Here is a 26591-nt window from a genome sequence, read left to right on the forward strand (position 1 = left end):
GAAAGTTATTGATTTTATTTGGCTTATCAGTAAAACTTGGACATAACAACTAACAAAACAGAAACCACACAGCAGAGAGTGTTAAAAGCGCTAAAATTGGAGCAGCATTCATAATTAGTTTTCAGTCCAGTACTCTTCAGCCTCATGTAATTGTCTGCGATCTCCTCATGCCTGTTGAAGATCATCGTTGTGAGGATACTCAGTTTGGTGCCTGACAGCTCTGGAAGAGCACTTCTGAACTGCATCGCAGTATCTTTCACAGAAAGCCTGTGATACGCAAGCTTCATTGCTAGCAGTCTTTGCTAGCCAAGTCGGTGGTTAGCTGCTGCCTTCATTGCAAATGTCCTGTTTCCTTAAAGCTTCCAAAAGAACTTAATCAGGAATTTCTTCCATGGTGTAATTCAGACTATCATTTGCAGCTTCGGCTAGTTCCACATCTTCAGTAGCTTCTAGGAAACGGGCATCATCACTTGCATTGTCCCACTCACTGTCTGACAACTGGAAGTCTTGAGACAAGCTTTTTTCTAAAGATACTGAGCTTTTTGACAAATCTGATGCATTAGAATGTGGTTTTACTTTTTCTTCTGTGTTCCCCCTTTCATCCTCTTCTTCCTTTTAGAAATGAGAATACTACTTACTCCATATGGAAATGGTCTTCATACTTTTTAACTGCTCTGATCTGAAAGTTTGAAACTCGTACTGTTACATGTAATGGATACTACAGACAGCTGGCCAACAGGACAGATTTTCTAGCATGTTCATTTATAGCCACGTTAACCTGTGGAAGCCTATTTTAACAGGAATAGAAATTTGCTGTTTCTCTAGCAAGCTACAAGTAGTCTGTTGTATACAGCTTCTTAAAATAATACAAGGTTAAAACTAATTTCAGTGTCAAAGATACCATCAGGATCTGAAAATGCATTTATATTATACTTCCTATGAAATAACACTAATAGCTACTGATGATCTGCTTAAGTAGAGCTTAAAGTGCCATTCTGCGGTATACAATTTAAAAGTGTAAAGTGTAAAATTAAAAGTTGTGCCAACTCTCATTGCCTACTCAGTGGGAAAACTATTATGTTCAGGGCTTGGAACCTAGGTTAAGTATCAGGTTGGTTTAAATGTTCTACGTGTATGGGTAAACATAACTGCTTTAATACACTGAGATGGACACTCAGATCTGAGTCTCTGACTCCAGTGTTCCACAAGCACTTCTGTTTTAGCTGGCCCAGCATGAAGTCAAACTTGCACAGCAGAGCTTAACTTGGGCAGTTTTTCCACTCTGAACCTGCAGTGGTCTTGTGGTTTATGCACTGGGAACTGCTGTTCAGACCAAAACAGGAGAAAGTCTTTAGTCCCAGGTGAAGTTAGGCTGTTCCAAGTAACTTAGCTTTATCACGTTTTGTGCTAGATTTGCTGCTGGAGAACTTACTTAAATATTACTGCCTGGAGCTACTGCACCAGCACAACTGCTCTGGGAGCTACTCTATACCAGTGTAACTACTGTATGGAGCTCAACAGACCATGTTTGTGGGGATTCCCAGTGACTTCCAGAGACAGCTTTACTCTCTTGAACTTTAGCATATCAATAGGACAAAAACATACCTCTTTGAAAAGAAACGGGAGACATATCCTAGTTGGTAATGGAAAACCTAAATCAAATATATGGCATTAGTTAAAGTCAACATTCCAAAAAGTATTAAGTATCATTGCTTTGAAATCATAGAATACATACTTTGTGATTTGAAGTTTTTTTCTCTGCAGACTGGATCGTGACACTTTTGATACCAGACTTCCTTCTTTAGATCTACCAGAATCCTAAGATTGAAATAATACAGTTTTTAGTAACAGCACCTAAATGAACTGAATGCATACAGTAGGAAACTGACACTAAAGGAACAGGTTTTATTTGTCCCCATCTATGGATATTGCTTCCATACACTGACATACTTGTTACGTACAATAAACTTCAGGTTTCTTTAGTTAAAAATATATTTCTTTTAAGACTAACATTCAAAAGTGAAATTTAGTCAACTTTGTTACATAAAGCTTGGAAGAAAAAGTCATTAAAGTAAGGTTAGTATATTGGACCTAACTGTAAGATAAGACTGTGTTGCTGCTGCTGTTACAGATAATTTTACTATAAAAGCCAGATAAAATCACTGTTTCCTATCAACTGATAAGACATCCATCTTTTTCAGCTGTGCTTTAGAAACACCAAGCTTCAAGCAACTTGCTTGAGAAACACCAAGTTCATCTAGCACAGTGTCTGTGGGTTTGTTTTTTATACCCTTGCTTCTCAAAAACACATTCCTTATCTTTCAGTTATTTTAAATGTTATATAGAATTATTTTTAGTTAAAATATTTCTACTAATGATATACTGCAATTCTAATGTCATCTGAAAAACCTGGCTCTTCAACACTTATTTTGCTAAAACTGTAAGTCATCCAAGTCCTTGTAGGGTCACTAGCAAAGCTCATCTTGACTGAGGTGGTGGCAGGAATTATCATCTTTGTAATTCTGATGACATAAGAATGTAATTTAAGATGCACTGTAAATTAAAAGTGGTCTGTTTTCTTTATCTTATTCCTGATTGCTCAGCTTCCTAGCTAAGAAGCATCAAAGCACAGTACCACTTAATAGCTTTAACATACTCTGACTTGTTAGGCACATGTTTTAAATAGCATGAAGATTACTTCATAGAAATATTAGAAATTCAAGTTCAGTTACCACAAAGTAAATTTAGGGGAGAAAAAAGTTTGTTTTGTTTTGTTTGTTTTTTTTTTAAAAAAAAACTCCATTGTATCCCCACAGAGCAAGAGAGCAGAGATTGTAACAGGTGCTCATAAGAGTTTTTCAGCATTTTTATAGAATTAATAGTTGAGCAGGAAAATAAAGCTGCTTTAAAGTGAATAGTTAAAGAACATACATTATGTTGTTACTTTTGTGAGCTCTTCCAATATTTTCACACCAACGGTAACCAGAAATATCATATACAAGTATTTCTTCCAGAGGGAAATAATTCCATCGCCGTATCCCTGGGGGGTGGGAAATTAATGAATTCTTTAAAAACACTGCTGCAGAATACTCGTTTGTAAACAGTAGAGTGGTCTTTACCTCCTTGTACCCCATCTTTATTAACCAAAGAACGAACAAAATAATCAATTTCTGGATATGGTGAATCCTGATAACCTTCCATGGAATCTGTTAAAACAAAGGCCACATATACATACTGTTACTGGTTTTGCCATTGTAATACGTAACACTGTTACACATTATATAGACCATAGACAGAAAATGTACATGAATCACACCAAATCTTTAAATAAAACGAGGGATAAATCCACTGTTACTTCCCTGTAGATCTCTAAACTGCTACCCCCACCCCCGAGGTACAGAATGGAACTGAGACAAAGCCTGACAGCTATGGGAGCAGGGGGCAGGGCGCAGTGTAAATGACATTCAAGTGCTGCAGAGCATCCTTCAGTACAGGTGTGCCCTGCCTCCTGCAGAAAGCCTGCTGAAGAAAAGTCCTAGAGGTTATCAGGTGTGTAAGCCACAGTACATCTAATTTAAGAGTACTTTTTTTTCCTATCCAGTAGAAAAGGCTTGAGGTACCTCTACTGCTTCTGGTAGTTTTACTGTTTAAAAAAGTAGACGTTTTTCTCTGCTCCTCTGAAAAGCCAGATGACAGAACTTTTGTGTCATCCGTCGCTCTGAAGAAAAGAGAGAATACAAAGGAAAATGTGTGATTCTTACAGCATAACATAGTATGGTGTAATATACTGTAACATGTCACAGTATGGCATAACATAGCATAGGCCTGGGCCACGGGCTCTAGGTGGCCCTGCTGGAGCAGGGGGTTGGACCAGATGACCTCCAGAGCTCCCTGCCAGCCTCAACCTGTCTGTGATTCCATATGCTACCTTTTGCTATTCCTGTAGCACTTTTTCTTCTCGATTTGACAGTTTCCTCTGAGTTGCACCAGCAGAGGGAAAGGTTTCTTCCTCCAGAACAGCAAAATTCAGTTCCTGGCAAAAATCCCAAGACCCAGCCCTTTAAAGACTGCTGGTCCACACTCTTACAGCAGTATGTACTCTAGATGTAATATTTATGCATCTATACCCTTTGAAAGGTTTAATTTTTTTTTTTTTTCTCTCTACAATGAACTACTTTCCCTTGCCATATCGCTAGCTGGAAGCCAGATGATCACAGAAGACTAAATTCAATACAGCACAATTTCTCATCCATATTTACAACAGCTGAGGCTGATACCTGTGATCTGAATGCACTATGTGATTTATGGTACGGGGCTGCTGGCAACAGTTCAGGATAATGAACATTTCGGGATATAAAAACTGAAGTCACAACAAATACATGTTTTTAATAAAAATATTATACATATTATACAGATGGATGTACCATTTTAACCTTCTTTCCGCTGCAGTAATGATTAGGATCAATTTAAGATGCAGTCAGTGCAGGGTAAGATATATCAGAGGTTTACATTAGGTCCAGAAAACTTGATTATTTTATGTGTCAGAGTCCAACCTAAGGAGGTATCTACCAGATGGGAAATCTGGTATGCAAGTAAACATTTACAAAAATACTTTTTTTTTTTTGGTCATACTTTGGAAAATATTTAGATTCTTCATATTTAACTGACTGGAAATCTGTAATTTTTCCTTTCAGAACTATACAGAATCTGACCAAACAATAACGGTTACATTTTGGCATTTTGAGTGTGTGTAGTGAAATGAGGCACAACTCAGAAGCCATACCACATGTTCTGTGTTCTTTAAACATTTGAAGGTACATGAAATAAATAAAAAAAAGACCCCCAAGAAATTTTTTCTTCAGAGAGAAGGAATTCCACTGGAAACTCCTAAATTACACTGTAACAATTTTCATGCAATAACTGCCCATTGATAGAAGTTATCTGTAACTGTTGCAAGAGAAAAATCACTATGAGATGTATTTTAAAATATTTTATATTCCACCGGAATTAAACAACTACCTAATGTTGCAGATCAAAGAGGAAAGGAAATATGCTTCTTCCAAGGAAACGTTCTCTTCACAGTTAGGGACAAACTTATTATCCTCTGCTATCTTCAGAATCACATTTTTCCCTGCTTTTGATGATTTATACATCCGGAAATTTCTATTCTTTGTATAAACTCCTACAGGAAAACAAATATTTCTTAACATAACAATTCTGGCTAGGATTTAAGATACTTAGTACTTGTAAATTAAACACTTTTCCTTAGACACAACTGAGCATAAGAAGCTACACAATTATTTTAACGAGAAAAGACTTAATATTCAAATTTTGTTTTCTGTGGACCAGACACCACTTGTCTGAAGCATGTATCTGCAAAATTCAATTCCAATCTCAAAAACAAACAACAAAAAATTGAACAAGTATGTTAAACATTGCCTAATCTGTCTAAGGATTTCTTGAGGAGTTGGGTGTTCTATTTCTGGGTTGCATTTAATTTTCATGAAGATAAAAGAACTTAAAGAACTCATACAACAAGTATGTCACAGAGCTTTCTAACACTGCAACCTCATGATGTAATACAGTATTCTAGCTATTTTGATTTTAACTTTCCAGTTTTGAGGTAATGTGTTTAACATAAATATTGAGAATGGTTAACTTTTGGGGACTAACATCAAATTCTTAAAAAGTGATACAGTAAACAATTTGTTTTTCTTTAATTTCTGTTCATGAATATGCTTGAAGGAATTTTGAACAGTAGGTGCAAAGTAATCCTTCTGAATCAGTAATGGAGGGCCAACTTTGGGATCAATTTCAACAAATCAGACATACTGAAGAGGCTGGCAATAAAAGTAATCCTGAATTCCATGAGAAGAATTTGAAGGAATGAGGGTTCTTCAGAGAATTCTGAGAAAAAAACAAGATTAAGTTCTCAAGTACACAACACACTGCTGTACAAAAGCATGCTAAGCTGTTTTCATTTCACTGAGGGCAAAAAGCAGAGAAATCAGATATGCGGATAGAGAAGGGAGGAACTTGCAAACTTTAGTTTGACTATGGGTGTTGCGCACCTGGAGATTTTTAACATTTTAATACCATGAATAGGCTAATCCCAGCTGGGCCATGAAGTGCCCAACCCAAAATTTCTATTATTCTGTCATCAAAACCTAACAACTGCCATTCCAAACAGGTGAAGCAGGCTCAATTCATACATGCAGAACAATACAGAAGGTCACTCCTGTAAGACTTGTTCCATAATTAAGCCTAACTCAACTGAAATGACAAAAAACCCCAATATATGCTACCCTCTTTTAATCCAAATAGGAGCACTAAGACCTTAGGAACAAAATTAATTAGAGAGAGTCTTGTGTGGCAAGAGTTTCTTCAAACTTCAGAACAAAATAATTAAATGTAGTAATATAAGAAGTTCCATGGACCAAGAATCTAAGGCTCCTTTAAAGTACAGCATTATTTGGTTTAAATTCTGACCGTAGGAACAACAATAAGAACACTGTTGTTCTTATTGTCTGTAATCAAAGATTAAGGAACATCTCATTTAAGCTTTGTGGCATCCCAAAGAGATTTAAAAGCACTTATATTTACCTAGATCCACAAAAAGTTGCTTGTCACCTTCTTTATCATTTACTATTAGAAAGGAAAGTTCCACATTTTCTCCCTGGTGTGATGTTTCCATATCCTTTGTCTTGTGAGCAATGGCTGGCCAGCCTTTGGAAGCATCTTCAGTGGCTGTGAGGTTTGTAAGAGAACCATCTAATCCAGCCCCTTCTGCAGAACACTGGAAAACATGTCCTACTCCTTCTTCTGGAATCACAGCAGCAGCTTTACTCTCCATTAACCTTATGGCAGGCTGCAAAATGGTTCTCACAAAGTTACCTTAAAAACAAAAAAATTCAAAAGCGGGTAATGTCATGTATGAGTCAAGAAAGAATTAACAGTTCCTGTGCAAACATTTTTCTAAGCAGCCAAGATGGAAGCGGTCAGAGTTTGGGGCACTTTTTTCCCCTTTTGGATTTTTAAAAAAATCTTTCAACCAGTCCAGTGTACAAAATGGTTCTGGTTAGTAACTAAGAAACCCATGCCTAGCAAGAGTTTTTAGTAAATTTTTAAAAAAAAAAAAAACACGAGAAAATTTAACAATTGTGCATATATTAGTTGCATCATACAGCCACAATCTTCCCCTTTGCAATTTTACTACTGAGAACAGAGAGGACAGAGAAGCCAGATGGCTTGGCAATCACCTCATTAGAAATAAAGACAACATAATGAAACCAAAAGGCATAGGCTGTCACTACAATTTCCCAAACTAAATATCCCAGATAAAAGTGCAAAATTGAAATAAAAGTCTTTGGCATCTTTCAAAATAATTTCTCCTGCTCATCACAACACTGGTACCATTGCAGTTATTAAAGCCTCTGACAGACAAGATCTCAAGCTGTTCCCACACTTGGAGCACAAATGATCTTGACTTGACTACCACGAGGAAGACTTTTGCACCAAAATTTCTGTGAACCTGAATTTTCCACTAGAATGTCAGAAACTTACTGAACAAGTTTAGTTTGGGTCTTCATGCTAGCTTAGGAGGAACATTTCTGCATATGAACTAAGCTGTTAATAGTAAGACTTACTAAAATGCTTCATGTACAACCACTTTGTTAATGACAGTGATACCAAAAAATAAGTAGTCAAGGTTCTTTATAAAATGTAGTTTGATTTAATATTTCAAGTACCCCTCAGTGAAAGTCTTCAGTACATGAATAAAGCATTCCTATAGCTTTGCTATTACACAACTTATTTTTTTATCCAATCATAGGTAGTTTTTAATCAGCTGAATATTTTCGCAGTAGTTAATGACAGCATGCAATGACATTAACAAGCTCAGATTTAGAATTCTGAAGAGCTTGTGATTGTCCCTCTCACTACTGCTTTCCCTAATTTCACTTTCAGAATGATTAAAAAGGTTTACTTGCAGTTTCACAGTGTATTAACTGATGTAAGAGTTTGACCAGGGCTTACTTGAACAACAAATTACTTTTCTAGAAGTATTTTGTAATGACTTTTCAAACTCCCAGTATTGTAATTCAGCTCCCATAGTACCTCCAGGCTTTGCTAGATGGTAACCAAAGACAGACAAATAAAAACCATGGCCCAATTACTGTCAGGAGGAAAGAAGAGAATAGAACAAATACAGACATGAAAATAAAACTATGAAGCGGAAGGAATACAGGCAAGGAGGATTCTGCAGCGGTTTGATGAAGCTTCAGTGGGGAACCTGAAAGAATATGAAATATGGGTCCTCCTATGCTACATATCAGCAGAGTGACTCAGTGATTCAAGCATCAATATCACCATCCTCATAATTCATTACAGGACTACTGAGGCACACAAATGATTCATAGTCATAGACAGTGTTTTGACCCTGTGTGTTCAAATATGCACACAGAATTTCTTAGGTTTATAACAATAGTTACTCAGCTCTTCAGGGAAAAAATGTACCTATTTCAGAAATGAAATTTATTTCAATTACCATAAAAGTTAAAGTATCTTTAAAAGTCCTGGTTGACCACTTCCTTTTTTTGCATGTGTAATTAAGCAGCAATGACTCTGGCGTCAGAAGAGAAAGGGTTCTGTCAGTGAAAGATTATTTTGGGAGTTAGCTCTTATCATTCACACACAGTTTTGTTTTCTCTCTTCCCATTTCTTCTAACTGGTCAGATGTGGGAACCAAACCTGCATTTCACACTTTTGATCCTTGAGTGTATTTTGTATTTTTATATTTGGGATTTGTCAACTGTGTAGATCAATGTAAATTCATTGATCTCCACAGCTTTCCTGTGGACCTACATGATCTCCTGTGCTTTCTTACATGAGCTATGAACTCAGTCCCTGTATTTAAATTCTAACTAGTAACTAATTATTCCAAATATTATATACTAAATGTTTTTAAGCATACTTAACTTTAAGTCCATGCACTTTGTGCATGACTCCTGACATAAAATGTTTATGAAACACTATCATCCAAGATGTGATAGTTCATGTCCTAGTTTATCCCATATAAATACCACTAACTCATCCTAAAGTATTTTTTATTAGACAGAACACCACAATGATGAATTTAAAAAGACACACTTGAATGTGTCTGAAAAATATATTAACGCTTTTAAGTTTAATTAGAAAAAAATCTTTTTGCCACCTCAAAGAATATATAAATTTTCATGTAGATTCTGTGAAATTACTTTATGAAGTTATCTGCATTTTTAGTTAGTTACTACAGCAAAGTATTTTGCACAAAGCTAATGCGCTTTAAGCCAGGTTTGTCAAGGAGGTTACTAAAATACATTAATTAAAAGTCTAGAGTGTAATATTATTGGTAACATGCATGAATTTAACACATTTACATATCTCAGTTATAAAAAAATCAATTTTTACTGCAACTTCAACATTTTGTTGGAAAGGCAAAGGCAGAACATGAATACACAATCTCTAAATATATTTTAAGTCGGACAGTAAACATGTCAAATTCATGTCACAGTGGAGTCACAGCACTCTTACTAATGGGCTAGAATAAACAGCTCAAGCTTCTACGGAAGGAACTGACTAATGTAATTTAGTTATCAAGATCGCATGCTATAATTGCTGTCATATCAAATTATTTATCATCCATGTATCACTTAGGAGTTTTAGAGTGGCAGAGGAGTTAAACACCATACTTTTGAACGAAAAATTGCAGTAATCCCACTTAAGTCTCTGAGGTTTGCAGCTGTTACCATGGTGTCACATCAAAAATAATTGTTCTGCGTCACGCTTGGGGCTGGCAGCCAATATTATAAGCATTTCCTTATAAATTTGGCAATCTGCTTAGCTTGCCATGTGATCTGTTCCTGGTTTAGGGACACAGATTCCACTGCTCCTAAAAATGAGAAATAGGTTTTTTTAATGTTAAAAAAAATCTGAAAAAAAATGGGTTCTGAGAAATGCTATGGCCTCTTTGTGCTGGAGTATAGATCTGAATTGTGGCCTGAAGTGATGCTTAGGCTATGGACCACGTGCATATATTAAAAATATTTGGATTAAAAAAAAAAAAAATTTGCACGTACATACAGACCTGTAAGATCCAGCCTCTCCTTAGAGTTTGCTCTACTCCTCCAGTTGTTCATGCTGACAAGAGCTTTCATAGATGATTCCTCAGAGCAATAAAAACACGTGTCAACCCTACGAAACTTTTATCCAACAGTACATTTGTTGTCCCCATGAAATAACTAGACAATTCAAAAAGAAAATAAGATTCTCTCTAATGCTGTACTGGGCTAGAAAGAAGCCCAGCATGTGTCATTAATGATAGCACCACTGTGCTGTCATCAAGTACTAAAAGCAAAGAGCCCGTCTTCCCTGTGCTCTTGTGCTGGTTTTATCTGGGATAGAGTTAATTTTCTCCCGTGGATGAGTCCACGTGGGAGCAGGACACCCCAAAGCATCTGTGGCTAAGTCCACACCAGAGCAGGTACACCTTGAAGCATCTGTGGCCATGGTTAGGTTTGACCTAACCTGTGGCCATGGCTACACCCTGAAGAGACTGTGGCTCATCGATAAGGCTCCCCTTGGAGCAGGTACAGCCCTGAGGGACTGCAGTCTATGGATAAGACCAGGCCAGAACAGGAGCAAGGGGAGGAGTTAATTGCAATGTTCAACTCTATAACCTGGCCCAAACGGACCAGGGGTGGATATTGTAATGGAAATACCTTAAATTGTTGTAACCCATGATTTGAGTTGCACGTTATAGGAATTACTACAGCAGGAACCACCTGAACCAATGGAGGAGAAGCCTTACAAGCAGTGCAAGTGCAGCAGTGACCCAACGTGAGCTGGCTTTGGTGCCCAGTAACTCCATGCAACACACCACCTCTCCTGTCCTGAGTGACCGCCATAACAGAGGGAGCCCAAAGTCATGGACTAAATGAACTCACTGGACATTTGTGAACATTTTACAGACATTTCACAGGGGTGGTCCATAGACTACGGGAATGATATCTATGTATTATATCAAAGGGTGGTGGTGGCTAATGAGAATATATTGGATGGTGTGAGACCTGAGCATGATGTAAATGGCATGGAATAAGGGGTGGAGAATGTGCTGGTTTTGGCTGGGATAAAATAAAATTTTCTTCACAGTAGCTAGTATGGGGTTATGTTTTGGATTTGTGCTGAAAACAGTGCTGATAATACAGGGATGTTTTAGTTACTGCTGAGCAGTGCTTACACAGAGTCAAGGCCTTTTCTGCTCCTCACCCCGCCCCACCAGCAAATGGGCTGGGATGCACAAGAAGTTGGGAGGGGACACAGCTGGGACAGCTGACCCCAACTGACCAAAGGGATATCCCACACCATATGATATCATGCTCAGCAACAAAAGCTGGGGGAGGAAGAAGGAAGGGGGGGGCACGTTTGGAGTGATGGCATTTGTCTTCCCATGTAACCATTACACGTGATGGAGACCTGCTTTCCTGGAGATGGCTGAACACCTGCCTGACAATGGGAAGTGGGGAACGAATTCCCTGTTTTGCTTTGCTTGCGCACGGGTTTTTGCTTTACCTTTAAACTGTCTTTATCTCAACTCATGTTTTTCTCACTTTTACCCTTCTGATTCTCTCCCCCATCTCACCAGAGGGGTGTGAGCAAGCGGCTGTGTGGTGCCTAGTTGCTGGGGTTAAACCACAACAGCTCTCTACAATCCCCTGCTAGGACACACACAGCGCACAGTAAGAAGTTACTTAAAAAATGCAGGAGGTATAAAAAAAAAGAAGAAATACAATATAAGCTTTACTCAAGACTGGAATGAGAGAAGGTGCAGAGCTAGAAAAAGAGGTAAGGGTGAGAAAGGAAGACTGGGCATGAACACAGTCAGACAGATTGTGGCCAAGCAGACAGCAGAATAAGAGTGGGAACCAGAGTGGGATCAAAATTATGAACCCAACATCCTCAGGTCTCCCTATTCTACTGCCAGTAGAAACCCAGTAACAAAGCACATAATTTCTTGTAATCCTGCTGCTGCTGTCACAGTTCTTCCTGAACACAAATGGTAGAGGTAAATGTCACAAATCTAAATTTCATCCCTTCTAATAACCAATGAGATTATTAATACGGTATTATATAACAGCATTTCTGATTCCTCTCCCTCACCCTATTGGTTTGTTTGAAACAAACACAATAAGGAAACAAAGGTTACAAAATCAAACACTCAAATATTAAGAAATTACAAAACCAAGGCTGCAGGTGCAACTTTAAATAACCCGAAGTTCTGCATTTGTAGATTGATACAGATTTTAATTCCACCATTGGGGAAGCTGTTTTCTATCAGTTCCTGTTTCACTCAGACAAAATTCAGCTGATATTCTATTGTGCCCTCATTGTTCAACGTATGTCTGTAAGTCTGCTTGTATATACAGAATATATATACACAAGAAGAAACTATGAATTGCAACATTAACTTATCTTAGTGCTCACTACTAGCACCTCAGTGCTTCACAAACAGTATTTTAAGAGCATGTTCAAGATACTTCTGTGAGGTGAGGAGCTATTATTATACTTATTTTAAAAATGGAGTCAAGACAACCCTGAACTGGCAAATCTTTGTCTTGGAGTTGCCATATCCCATGAAAACCCAACTTACATCAACAATTAAAATTGCTTTTGGCTTTTTCTTAGCAATGTTTATGCGTGGGTGGCTTGAAACTGTCCTGCTTTTCTGATCCTGCGCTTAGCACAAACCGATTGTATTTAGAGCCAATAATTGTAGCTGTAATTGTCAAGACTGACATTAACCTGAAAATTAAGGAGTGATAGTCATACTGTAAAACAATTTGCAAACTAAAAGCCAGGTACAAAAAAAGTTACATTTTTGCAAACAGAAATGCTAATCATAGAGAAAGGAAGTTGAAGATGAGCTGAGAAATAACGAGGCTTAATGAAATAGAAACAGGTAGTCATTTCTGCTGGGAATACATATTTGTTTCCACATATAATTCCATTAAAATAAATATTCAAACATGAGATGGCACTGAACTAAGTCAAAACCTCACCTTTTACTTCCACGTGTAAGAGAAAAGAACACACTTACCCACATGAATATTATCCTTGAATACAGTCTTTTGGGGTAGAAATATTAAATGTCGACTAAATTTTTCATCAGTACTGGAATCTAAATTCAAGACATCTTTGGCTGAACAATTTACATCATAAAGTTCTTTTAATTTTTGGCTGACAAGCTGAAATTATAAACATTAATTAGGCTTTCTCTAGCATTTTTAATAGTGTTATCTATAAAATGTAACAAAAATGCAGATTCTATATCTTTTTTCAATTTTTTTTCCTCATTTTGAGCATATAATTAATTTAATTCAAACTAATTCATAGCAAATTCATAGCAAATTTTAACCAAATTTGACATAGACTGTATTTCCTGATATAAGCAAGTCACTGCATATACTAACACTGATAAACTGAGCAGATTTTCAGTTTTTCAGGTCAAAGACTAATTTAGTGGCTGTTTTTTTCTGTTTTTTTCCAGCACAAAGCAGTTCACACCCACAGTGACAATGTGTGTAATGCATGCTTACCCAGAATGGAAGGCAGAGGCTATCATGATACAAAGGGCTGATATGCTAATTTACTTTTATGACCCAATGAACACTAACTAAGAAGAAAACAAGATGTCTGGCTCTAAAATAGCTCTAAAAACCTTGTATAAGCTAAGCTTTCGATTACTCATGCTTAGGACTGGGACTCAGAACCTAAGGGTCTGGAAGCTTAGGGTTTCAGCATCTCAGATCCCCTGCCCAGCAAATCCAGAGTTCTCTTCTTAACCTGAGGAATCTCTAGATTTCAGAACTGATCGACAATGGAGTAAACCCCTCTGGATGCTGTATCAGTGAAGGGTCCTTTACGAAGGAACGACCTCAACCATCTTTTTCTTTCTTTCTAGCTAGGGACATGTAAACATCAGAAGTCTCACAAATGGCCACTCAAAGAGAGATTTTATTGTAACAGAAGATATTCTTCTAAAAACTTGTTTTATTTTCCACCTCTGTCATATCGAATTTGCAGGGAGCTCATTTTCCAACCAAATTTGGAATAAAATGGAAATTTGCACTATTTAATAAAATCGATAATTAGCAAAGATATTTAACTTTAGATACCAAATTGATAAGTGCAGTCACCTGATGTTCTCTACGTCACCACTTAACTCAGCTACAATGAACTGCCATCTGAAGACACCTAAAATCAGGAGGGATTTATCTAAGCCTTGATCTATAACTGCACCAGCTGGCAAAGGAAATGAACTGAGGAATACCTGAATGCAACTTTTATTGATGCTACTCTGAAAAATACCTAAACACTCCTTCAGTTTCATGGCCTCAAAGTGGCAGAGCACATAAAACAATCTGCAAAGCAAACTTATATCAGTAAGCCTACAGTGAATACAAGCATTCCAATAACCATCGTTCTCTATTTTTTCCTTTCACTTAAAGGAGAGAATCTTTGTTTTAATTAAAATAGTACTTTCTACTTCCCTACAAATAACCACTAGGTCTACAATTCTTTTTCATTTTACTACAGAATAATCAAGATAAATTGTTAAATGCTTTGGTTTCATATTAAATCAACCACAAATTCATATTAATCTACAATATGACTTTGCTCCAGTTTACCTCAATTAACTTTGCAACCATGCTCTTGCCATCTGCATCCGGATTTGCTGGTTTGTAGAACTCCAAATCAAAATAAAGTTTGCAAGCATCTTTTTCGGGAATTACTTCATAGCAATGCATAAGACTTGTTTTATAATCTTTCCTAAGGAAAAACAAAATTTACAGCCTCTCACAATAAACATTATACATACTTATCAGTTGCAAACAAGGATCCCACAAGTCCTAAATATTCTTTTATTTTTCAATCAACCACCCATGTCAAAAAAGTAGCAGCCCTATAATGCTTTGAAAAATCTGTAACCAACTTCAGCATCAAGTATCAGCAAAGGTACTTGTCTGGCCTAGGATTTAAGTTTGTATTCTTCTCCACATCCCCCCAAGTCTTACAATAAATACTGTCAACAGAAATGCTGTTGAGAATTTAAGGAATGATGGAAACTACAGTAGAAAACTTATTAAGTTATCACTCATATGTCTTAAGCACTACAATTGAGATTATATAGATTTTTTTCCAATTAAATTAAAAATTAATCTCATTTTCAAATTGAGAAAAAAAATAAGTTTGCTTTTCACATAAAAATTGACTCTTAGATTTCTTTTACTTTATAACCAAATGTTTTATTGTAAAACAAAAAATTGGGAAAAAAGTTCAGTGCATGATCAAATTGTCAATACTTGAAACTACATCACAGAGATACAAAATCATAAATCGGTAACCAGACATTTATATTAATGCCCATTTAAACTGATGTATGACTGATCATAGAAATGTATGTGTCACGTGTTGGTATGACCCCATGAGGAAAGCTGACAGCAAAAGCAAATCTACTGCTATTGGATTTAAGTTCAGTAGACAGGGCCCTTAATTCACAGAAAGTAATGGCAGTCTGCAACTCAAAGTTGAAACCCACTATAGAATAGATTGGTTTGTCCTTATGAAGATTTTCCCCATGGCCAAGATCAAACCTCATGCAACCCATCACAGCTCTGTGCTAGTCAGAGCAGCAGATGGCTACTGGGAATAGCTATCCAGTAATAGCTATTACTAGATAATAGTATATCCAGTATATGAGTATCTTGTGGTAACATATAGGGGTACCTTTTCAAATACTCACGTGTAATAAAACCAAAGCTCTTTATATGTTGTCACAAGGTAAAACCTCTGTCCACTTTGTGTGTTCTTTTCCAAGGCAAATACATGAACATCCTTTTTAAATAAAAACATTGAAGGGTTTGGTTTTTTTCAAAGAAACAGTTAAAGTCTTCAGAAGTTCCTATTTGACATTCATTTCTTTGGTCAAAGGTTAGTAAATACTAGAAAACTGCAAGTAGATCACTTAACCTTTTTCAAGCTAAGTAGCATCTGTTTCTAATTAAGAACATTATTCTGATTTCAGTTACATGAGTAAAAATTTGAAGCTTTTCTTTGTTGTGCATTAATGTCTAAACTCTGTTTTCTCTATAAAGTTGTTTTTCTGATCAGGGGCAAGTGCATCTAACAGAAGGAGGAACAATGTCCTGAAAGGAACAGCATCACGGACATGATGGCAGCATATGGCTTTATAGCAAATATTTAGACTTTGTATTATTTAAATCCAAAAATGGAAATCTGAAAACACAAAAAAACCCCTACTGCCAAGCCAGCAAGAGTACATTTTGGAAAACAGACTGTTGGGATTACTTAAACACCTAAAACAGCGTGGAGAAAAACCCAGTACTTTCTTTAAAAGCAGCAGACAATTTGAAAAGTATTAAACTGAAAACAGAGGATACATTTTGCATAACAATTATTTGGCTCATCATTTCTTATCATCTGAACTTGCTACTCTGATGTCACTGTAGAGTTGTATTGTTTCTATTTTGTCTCTGCCTCCTGTTTATCTCTTTTTCTTTGTCGGTTTTTTCCTCCTCTTTCTTCCTACTCAACTCTCACTACCTTCCCATTCTTCTGCCAACCCTGACTGCTCGCTCATCTTCAGAAGGAACAAATCTATCACTACAATGTTACCAAATGTTACCAAAAAGCACTTTTACTGTTAGAGGTTAACATCAATTCGTATGTTAGAACTAGTATTTCTTAGAGCTACCTCCAGTGTACTCACTGTTTCAGGATTGAGAAGGAGGGAAAAAAAAGAAGACAAAAAAAAAGAACTTGCAATCTGATAAAGGCTTTACCGTCAACCAAGCTTTTAAGTGAAGTTCAACCTTGAAAGTACCTAAAGAGTAGAGACATTCACCTAACAAATAATTTACCTCTTTGCAGGTTTTTACATAATTGAAAGCTTCAGCCTGCCGACAAAATATTTTCCAAACAGAGGATGGCAGAAAGGGTTTGGACAGTTTCGGTCTATAAACTGGAGGAAGAGGGTTTCTTTCATAGTGAGATGCTAGTTCTTCCACTTTCTTCAGTCTTTCTTCCCATTTTCTTTTCATTTGTCCTAAAGCAATTACAAGTAGTCAAATCAGTATCAATTTCTGTTTGTGACTCAATTTTAATATATCCTGTACTCATCACTGCTTTAGATTCCAGTTTTGTTGAGCCTACTTTATTTATTAATTGAGAGTAGCCAATATTCCAAATCAACATCCAACCTTGCTGTGATACTCATATTAACATTAAATCTTTCCACACAGTTCTGGAAGTAAGAGATCTTCATATTAATACTATCAAAGATAAACACAACAGAATAGACACAATAAGGGAAGGCCTAGGAACTTTACCGAATGATATCACACTCCTCCTCGAAAAGTATACAAACTGTGTTAACTAATCACACTTAGTAAGGAGTGGAAAAATACTATTACTTCTGCTTTATGGTTGGAGAGACAAATGAGATAATTAGTTTGTATGAGTCGTGCAGCACTTGAGTTCCTGAGAAAAATTAAGATTTCAGCGACTCTAGTGCTGAATCTCAAACTAAAAGAACTGAAATCCAAAATGAGGGCTCCAATCTCCACTGCCAACCTTTGCTGCTGATCAGCAATACTTCCAACTCCTTTAAAATCTCATGTACTTTCTTGCAAACTTAGGATAGCAAGATAGCACGTGATGCAGTAATGCTTGCTATCTTGCAACCTTTAAACTTCTAATTACATAAAGTAATCCAAATGCTACAAAGTAATGTAGTAAAACATAAACACACATTAACATACATATAAGTATTTGTAAGTTTAATTAACTTTTTTCCTGGGATAATTCATTGTCCCTCTGAACACCTGCAAATTGGTAAAGAGCATTGCTAAGAAACTGTGAAACAGGAAGAGGGGCAAAGATGAAGGTGCATCTTTTTATTCTGCCTGGCATAACCATCCAGTTCTCATAACAACCCCCAGTTGCAATGAAAGACAAAAATGAAACTGACTGTACTCAAACGTATTCAAACCTTTAACAAGCTGGATCCACAAGGAGAGTTTAAGTATTTAAATATTCTCGTGGGCCCCAAAGCCCAAATTTTAGATCCTCTGAATCCCCCTCCAAGTTTTCCACAGTAAAGGTTCCTGGACACCTACATGCCCACAGTACATCTAAGCCTGCCAGTGTTTTGATAGTTTAGTGTCTATGTGAAGTCTAAATAACAGAATCGGTTTTTTCTCTTAGAGGGATCAAACATATTACCTCCACAGACCTTGTCAGTCTCCTGACCTGTGAATTTCCTTCACTCCCTTCCTTTTCATGCAATTAATTTCTTCTTTGGGAATGAAAAATGAAATTATAGACAGCAATCAGTGTTTCTCAGAAGTGCTAGCAGAACCTTCAGTTTCATTTTGATGCTGTTGGCTCTGTTGTAAATTAACTGGGTGCAAAAGACAGTCCCTAGATCAGCAGTTTCCCACAAGGTGACCATTAAAAAGAAGGGAAGCAAAGGAGAATTCGCATAATTCTCTACACATTTTAAATTTCCTAGTTAGATCAGGATATATTTTTGCAGAAACACAGTTGGGAGGATATCTGAACCTGGGATACAGTTGATGACCCTTACTTTAAACTGAGATCTATCACTGTTTTTACAGTCCAAATATTCTCAGATTCTCAGCAGTCCAACATCAGGTCTTTTCAAGATAACTACAGCCCCTGTATCAACTATACCTCATACAACACATCTACTTCAAGCACATACAATCTACACTTACAGACTAGGTGTTAACTCCAGACTAGCCTTCTGAGTTTACTGGGAAATGCCCACCTCATCTTCCTCTCTTCTATCCCACCAGAAGTAAAGGGAGTACTTATTTTTATTTTACTTGCCAGAAGGAAATTTTGTCACCAACATGTTTGGCCTGCAGTGTTTTTTGACTCAGCAGAATGACTGCATGAAGACCCTGGGAAAATAAATCTCCTGGGAGATGACTTAAAGAACTTGCTATTACATTTTCCCCTTTGGATGGAAGACTACTACTTTTTTTAGTTATGAGGCCAGTGGACATCTGGTATTTTTATACCTTAGATGGCTTGGGGGTTTTTTGGTTTGTTTTGTTTGTTTTTTAAACAAATGGACTTGCCATCTCAGAAATGGCAATTTTCTCCCTTATGCTACAGGGAAAAGACAAATACAAATGCATGATTTCATATGTGTCCCTACATTTTAGCAAAACAACAACAACAAAAAAAATGCAAACAAAACAAACATGCTCAAAAATGGGGTAATGACTTTAAATTGAAAGGGGGTAAATTTAGATTAGATGTAAGGATGAAGTTCTTGACGGTGTGAGGGTGGTGAGACACTGGAACAGGTTGCCCAGAGAAATTGTTGCTGTCCCCTCCCTGGCAGTGTTCAAGGCCAGGTTGGACGGGGCTTTGAGCAACCTGGTCTAGTGGAAGGTGTCCCTGCCCATGGCAGGGTGGTTGGAACTAGATGATCTTTAGTCCTTTCCAACTCAAACCATCCTATAACTCTATGAAAAATCTGTAACAATTATGACAAAACACACTATCCACACCTGCTGAGAAATGAAGCTTAGACATGCAAATCAACCGCTGCTCAAAATAACATGATTACATTTGTTTCCTGGCCAGTGTGTATCATGCAGCACAGTTCTATGGCAGAATTCATGCTCCTCAACACTTATTTGTGTTGAAGTTTTCTCCCAGCTACTGCTTCAGCCTTAGAAGAACATATTAAATAACTTTCCCCCTAGTGCTAAATTTCTTAACATTAATGAAAATTAGCTTAGTTACCCTTATGTTGAGCTGAACTGACAAACACTACTCATCTTCCTTCAGCAGTAACAAGGAGCACCAAATTTTCATCTTGCACTCTTAACAGAAGTAGCTTCTACAATTAAGATTTGAGGAATTTTGTGTAAAATGCAGGATATTACACTTGATGATAAGACCTCAAAAAGAAGGCTACTGACTGTTGGGAGAAGCTGGAAAACTAAGTTTCTAATGTTAAACTTACTCCGTCTCAGAATCACAGAATCATTCAGGTTGGAAAAGACCCTTGGGATCCTCGAGTCCAACCATCAGCCCTACTCTACAAAGTTCTCCCCTGCACCATATCCCCCAGCATCTCATCTAAATGACCCTTAAACACATCCAGGGATGGTGACTCCACCACCTCCCTGGGCAGCCTATTCCACTGTCTGACCACTCTTTCTGTGAAAATTTTTTTCCTAATGTCCAGTCTGAACCTCCCCTGTTGCAGTTTAAAGCCATTCCCTCTTTTTCTGTCATCAATTACCTGTGAGAAGAGACCAGCACCAACCTCTCTACAATGTCCTTTCAGGTAGTTGTAGAGAGTGGTGAGGTCTCCTCGCACTAAAGGCCAATCTACAGATATTAAACTAACTGACCTGAAAGTTGATGATGAAGCTGAAACTAGCCCTCAGCCTCAGCTGTTGCATAAGGATGAACAGCAGGATGCCAGTAGGCAGGTATATTCAGATGGCATTTGTTGATCGGCTGTACGATTTCCAAGCTTTCATCCTGCAGCAGTGGGAGATAAACCCCGCCGTAAGTGGAAGGTCCTGCTCTGATACAGTCCAGTCCATCCGTCTTTATGTAGCTCACTAAAACCTGAAAGATAGCCTCTCATTGGGTAATCATCCCCACAAATTACTTAAAACGGCGATTATCTTTATCAACCACCATTCTGTCAGAAAGGTACATTTTTTCCAGCACACGGCGGCACTAAAGCAACAGGGCTTGGGGTACACACAGTCCAACCCAGCAGCACTAAGCGCAACGCGCCGCTCCGGGGCGGCTCGAACAGGCCCGGCACTCAAACCCGCCCAAGGCCCGCGTGGGGCAATGGGGGCGCGGCTCCAGCGCAAGGCCGCGGGTGCTCGCGTTTCCCCATGGGACAGAGCGCACCGAGCGGCCCGGCCCGCCGCTGCAAGCCCCGCGCTAGGAAGAGGGGGACGGGGGACCGTCACGGCACCGTGAGGCCGGTGGGGAGACGAGGGCAGGCGGGCGCCCCGCGCGTCTCCTCAGCCAGGGCGCTGGGCTCGGCCTCACGCCGCATCCCCTCAGGGCCGTGAGCTGCCTCACACGGCGGGAGAGAGCCGCGGGGTGGAGGGGGGGGACATGGGAAAGACTCACCGCCACAGCCCAGCGCTGCCGCCCTTGGCGTTTGAACTGCGCGTCGTTGGGGCGGGCTCCCCCGCCCTGCGCGGGGAGGAGCCAGAGGGGCCGCCCGGCGGTTGCCTACCCCCGGGGCCCTGACTCCTTCCTTCCTTCCCTCCCTCCCTCCGTCCTTGCCGAGCCGCGGCGAGCCCCGGGGAAGGCAGGTCGGAGCGCGGCGCCGGTGCAGCGGGCGGACGGTAGGGCCGGCGGGCGGCGGCGGGGGGGAGGTGCCGGGCTGCGGGCGCGACGGCGTGGCCGAACAAAGCGGGGGGGGGTGTAGGGCTGGCCGGCACCTGCCCGCGGCCGGGCTGCGGCTCCGCGGGGCCACGGTCCGGTGGGGCTGGCCGCCCGCGCCTCTCCCGCAGGGAGCCGGCTGAGGGGAACGGGAGCTGCCCCACACCTGGGCCGGGGGGGAGCCGCGTCTGGCCCGGGGCGGGCCCGTCTCAGCGCGCCGCCTGCCCGCTACCCTGGCTGCCCGCGGGGCTCCTGCCACGGCAGGGCCGGTGGGGCGGTGGGCTGGGGGGCGGGTGTCCCCTCTCCGGGCGCGGTGGGGGGAGACCGGCCGTGGTGCCGTCCCAGTGCTCGCCGCTTCCCCCGCCCCGGAGGGAGAGCACGGGGGGCTTAGCCTGTAAGTTATCTTAGTTACTCAGAAGCTTAATGCAGACTGCTTGCTAATTTAAGCCTGTTTTTGTGGAGAAGCCGGCTAAACAAAAGAAAAGGGGGGGGGGGGGAAAGAAAAAACTGCTGTAATTTTAAACTACTTTCTGGTGTCCCTCCCGTAGACTGTTAGCTAACTGGAAACAGGGCCTTAAACTGCATTTGGATCTACCAAAATAAAGCTTTGCATACAGCGGGTTAAACCTCATCCGGAAAACGGCTCTGCAGCGACCTGGCTGCTAACAAAGAGTGAGTGTGCGACGGCTGAGAGGCATCACCCCAGGCTGAGGGTCACAGCGGTGCGGACGGTCGCCTCCACTGCACTGATCCTGCCAGGGCGGGGGAAGGCATGCCTGAGGCCCTCACAGACGCCGTGACTAACTTTTTGTAGCATGTAGAAGGCCTTGTCCAAGGTGTTGTCAGTCTGGTCTCTGCTAGGTTGAAGGATAGTGCTGGTAATCTAATCTTTTACCCTCTAGCTGGTAATTCTCTTCTTTAATTATTTGCTTCTTGTCAGTTGGTAGGTTTGAAAGTAACACACCTTGCCCTTAATAGCCTTGTCAGGCTCCTTACTATTTGTTGCAGTGGTGATGTGGTTACTAAGTACAGGTGAAAGAATAAGGAAGGGTCCCACCTACTCTCAGAATAAATTCAGGTTTTGCTGATTTTGCAGATTAATGCTGACTAAGTAAAAGTTTGTTTGCTTTTGGAACATCAGAGTGCTGGCCCAGTGTCAGTGCTTTCCAACAACCACATCCAGACCAAAAGGAATGTGGAGGGCTGTCACAATATTTGCATGCTTCCATCAGTGGTAGCAGTATTTAACAAGGGGATAATGCCACACAGAAAATTTGATGGTATAGTTCAAATGTTTTTATTTTTTTTCATACAGTCAGCTTCTATATTTTCCTTCCTTTATTAATTAGATAATTACTGGTTATCATTATATATTGTAGAATGGAAAACTTAATTTGCATGTCTGCATTAGTATTGCAATGTGCCATGTATATATTTATGTACATAAAATACGTTCTTTGAATGCTTGACATCTTCTCTTGCAGACATGTGAGGTGGAAAACTGCCCTCTTCTAATCTTTAAGGACATGTTTTACAATACTGGTTTCTGTTTTGGACATGTATTTTAATTCTGCTACAATCATTGCTTTGTAGCAGCTGACATACTGAACATGTGTTGTCTTGTCTCCTGTGGTTTGCATATTTCAAGATACAGTTGGTAACTAGACACAATTCAGTTATTTGCTTCCTTCTCTGTCTGAGAAGCTTTGGTATTATTTTATCACAATATTTCTATTGTTGGATCACAATTCAAATAAATACTGCTTTAAAAAGAAACCTGATGGTTCTTATGGCAGTGGTGATATGTGATGATGTGAATTTATTTTCATTAGGTCCAGGCAGAATAAGTAAATCCAGGCTGGAATGGAGTAAAAACATTGTTTTATTTATTATTTTCCTATCAAAAGAAAAGCATTGGATCAACGCTTGCTGAGCATAGTTTTGGATCTTTTTGAACCACTTTATTTTTTACTACTCAGTACCTGTAAATGTCATTGTAGCATCATCTTTATATTCACTATCTCTGTCTCATAGGGTTTTTCAAAAACTTTGTATTTTTTTTCAGATAAAATATTGTAAAATAAATTTCCTAAAACCTACAGAACATATTCTACTAGATTAGAAAAATGCTGTTGCTCATTTCAGCTACTTGTTTTTTAAGTTTCGTTACAGTTGAAAGCTCATCTTACCTAAGCTTTCAGAGAAAAGAGTATCAAGGAGCAGAATAACAATTTTTGATTAAATTCTTACTTCATTGTCCTGATTTTTTTCCCCTATCCCTAACGGCATGAGATCATCCTCTACAGGGAATGTATTCTGCTTGACATGTGCATTCTGCTTGACAGAACATGACATCATTGCATTACCTAAACCAAGATGAGGCAATTCTTAGTAGTCTGTTAGAATCAGCACCATCCTCGAGAGAGCCTTGCTGTTACCCTGACTAGTGCTTTAGAGCAGAAAACATGCTGCCGATTAAAACGTGCATTTGAGTGCCTAGCAACAAAACAGATACCTTTGTGGATGTCTTTTGTTCTTTAAAGAAGTGCAGGTGACTTGGTGCTTTAAGGTGCTCAGAAATTGATGGATCTTAAAGGTCAGTTACAGATTCTATTCTGAAGATAAAGCATCTGTATTTTTAAATACTAAGGTATTATATACAGTTTTTCTTCACTATCTCTCTTGCTTCTGTAAACACTCTTAGACAAGCTCCAGCTGTGATGCAGTAGAGTGCAGTAAGCTCTAACACTTCATTAAACAATTCAAACTATAAGCTGTCAGCTAGGCTTGCATAGGCTTTAGTAAGAAGTATTTTTATGATACGGTATTAAAAAATGTGGCTTACATTTTTCAGAAACAAAGTACTGTAGTTCATTGTAATTGTAGGTTTTGCTAACTGCTACTTCAAAATTCATTGTTTCTTTGGCGTTGGATCAAGGAAAGCAGTGTTTGAGTTTTAAGGTTGCAGAAGGGTCAAGGAGATAAGTCTTTATTTAAGGTCACTGAAATGCTGAAGGTCTCTCTTACTGCTTGTAGCATGCTTTAACATTTGTCTTATAGAAGCATTCAGTGGTCCCAGTCTGTTAGGGCTCCAGTTTGCCTACTAAGTCTGCTGCTGTTCACCAGTGTTATTCCCACCAGTTTACTAAAAACCAGTCCCTAATGGGATGCAACAGTTTGGTTGGAGCACACCTGGTGTGAACCCAAGGCAGCCTAATGATTCCAAGGTCTCATCTGTTGGCCAGAGGGTTGGTAGCTTTCCCTGTACTTTAGCTGAGCTTTTCTCTAAGTAGTTATTGGTAGCCCAGGCTGGCTCATATGAGAGACAGGAGGTGACCACAGCTCACGTAGGCACGTGTTTACTGGTTTACACTAGCTGGCTCATGTACTTGCAGCGCTGGCACTACGGATCTTCACAGTGCCAGACAGCTGGGATAAACACCTGGGCTTTTAGCAGAAGTTGAATTCCACGCTGACATGGCTACACTGCTCTCAGCACGCCTGCTGACTAGTTTCAATAATGGAGTTGGTATGTGATACTGTGGGTTTTTTAGATGGTGTGGTTCTTCATTACTGTTGGCAGACAAAGAACAAACAAGATAGAAAGTTAACTTTTCCCTGTCTCTCCTATTAATCCCAGCCACAGTGAAGGGTTTGGTTGTGCTTCTGCAGAAGAATGAACAGCATGAGTTGCATCAAAATTATGGGTCAGTCTGGTTGAATATTTTCTTACAAAATAAAGTTTTGTTCAAAAGTGTCAGGCTAAGAGCTCAGGAAAGCTGGGAACCAAAGCCAGGGATGATTGTGGTAGGGACAGGGTTGAAAGAGGCATAGAAACTCCTGGAAGCTGGGCTCTGCTGGGGCAGGGGCACTTCTAGTATTCTTGTCAATGAAAGCCATTCTTTCCACCTCCCAGGGATCAGAAGCTCTGCTTTTCAGTTACAGCTGAGTGGACACACCAATTGTCACTCTAGACTAGATTTTGTTGTGGCCCTGGTTTGAGTGACTGGTGGGGTTTTTTGGTAGCAGGGGAGGAGACTACAGTAGTGGCCCCCTGTGAGAAGCTTCTCAAAGCTCCCCCGGCTCCACATTGGACCCGCCTTTGCACCAAGGCCGCACCAATTAGCGATGGTAGCCGTGCCTCTGTGATAACGTATTTAAGAAGTGGAACCTGGGAGGAGCGGTGAGGACATGTTGAGAGGAGAACATCTGTGTGAACACCGAGGTCAGTGAAAGAAAGGAGCAGTGGGGGAGGTGCACCAGAGCAGAGACCCCCCTGTATCCCATGGTGAGAAGGCAGGACCACCCCCCCTGCCACCCATGGAGGTCTACAGTGGAGCAGATACCAATTTGCAGCCTGTGGGGGGCCCCATACCAACCCACGGGTGCCAGGACCCCATGGGAAGAAGGCCCTGCTGTTGTAGCTCAGTGCTGGGAGGACTGTAACACGTGGGGGTGACCCACACACCCGTGGAAGTGACTCATGTCAGAGAGCTTATGAAAGACTATCTCCTGTGAGAGGAGGACCGTGGTGGAGCAGGGGAGGAATGCCAGAAGTTCCACCCCTCCCGAGGTGGAAAAAGTGGCGGGGCTGACTGCACCCCCCATTCCCTTCCCCCTGTGCCATTGGAGTGGAGAAGGTAGAGATATCGGGAGCAAAGTTGAGCCCGGAAAGAAGGGAGGGATGGGGGAAGGTGTTTTCAAGATGTGGTAATGCTTCTCATGGTCCTACTGTCTGTTACATGTTGTTGTTGTTGTTAGTGTCTGTATTAAATTTTATGTTTGTTTTTTCTTCCTCTAATGAGTCTGTCTTTTGCCTGTACCTTAAAGGATGAGATCATCCCTCTCTGTCCTTATCTCAAGTTCATGGGCCTCTTGCTTCCCTCCTTCCCAGCACTAGGGGAGAAGGGGGGAGTGAGTGGCTGTGTGGTGCTCAGTTGCCCTCTGAGCGCAAACCATGACAGTTGTCAATGCTAATGCCCCCTGCTCAGTGATAAAGCATAGGGTTGGGACACTGTCATGCCACAGGTCTTAGGTACTTGAATTACCCTTTGGAAGTGTTTGTCTTT

General features: G+C 39.9%; 2 protein-coding genes across 6 annotated transcripts in view; one reads left to right on the forward strand and one right to left on the reverse strand.

Annotated features, from left to right (window-relative positions):
• Window positions 1–131: 131 nt before the first annotated feature.
• On the reverse strand, window positions 132–21390 carry PRIMPOL (primase and DNA directed polymerase). 2 transcript variants are annotated; one of them, XM_074866391.1, is made up of 15 exons: window positions 21265–21390; window positions 20517–20739; window positions 16977–17161; window positions 15839–15930; window positions 14724–14865; window positions 13133–13280; window positions 6604–6894; window positions 5833–5907; window positions 5020–5182; window positions 3621–3718; window positions 3120–3206; window positions 2932–3040; window positions 1736–1818; window positions 1606–1652; window positions 132–612 (listed from the first exon to the last, which is right to left on the reverse strand). In XM_074866391.1, exons 3-15 carry the CDS (start codon window positions 17154–17156, stop codon window positions 373–375), a joined length of 1755 nt encoding a protein of 584 aa, XP_074722492.1. In that variant the 5' UTR covers window positions 17157–17161; window positions 20517–20739; window positions 21265–21390; the 3' UTR covers window positions 132–372. The 2 variants fall into 2 exon arrangements, with proteins under 2 accessions (XP_074722492.1, XP_074722493.1); XM_074866392.1 differs by lacking the exon at window positions 5833–5907.
• CASP3 (caspase 3) overlaps window positions 21353–26591 on the forward strand; it is a 14733-nt gene continuing 9494 nt past the window's right edge. The window contains exon 1 of one of the 4 annotated variants that reach the window (XM_074866395.1): window positions 21353–21485. The gene's annotated coding sequence lies outside the window, so the exon portion shown is untranslated. Of the gene's footprint in view, window positions 21486–21868; window positions 21917–21950; window positions 22195–22237; window positions 25230–26591 lie in introns of those variants that run through there. The other 3 variants (XM_074866398.1, XM_074866396.1, XM_074866397.1) reach the window with 3 other exon arrangements.

Source organism: Strix uralensis, chromosome 4 (genome assembly GCF_047716275.1).
Source record: "Strix uralensis isolate ZFMK-TIS-50842 chromosome 4, bStrUra1, whole genome shotgun sequence".
NCBI lineage: Eukaryota > Metazoa > Chordata > Aves > Strigiformes > Strigidae > Strix > Strix uralensis.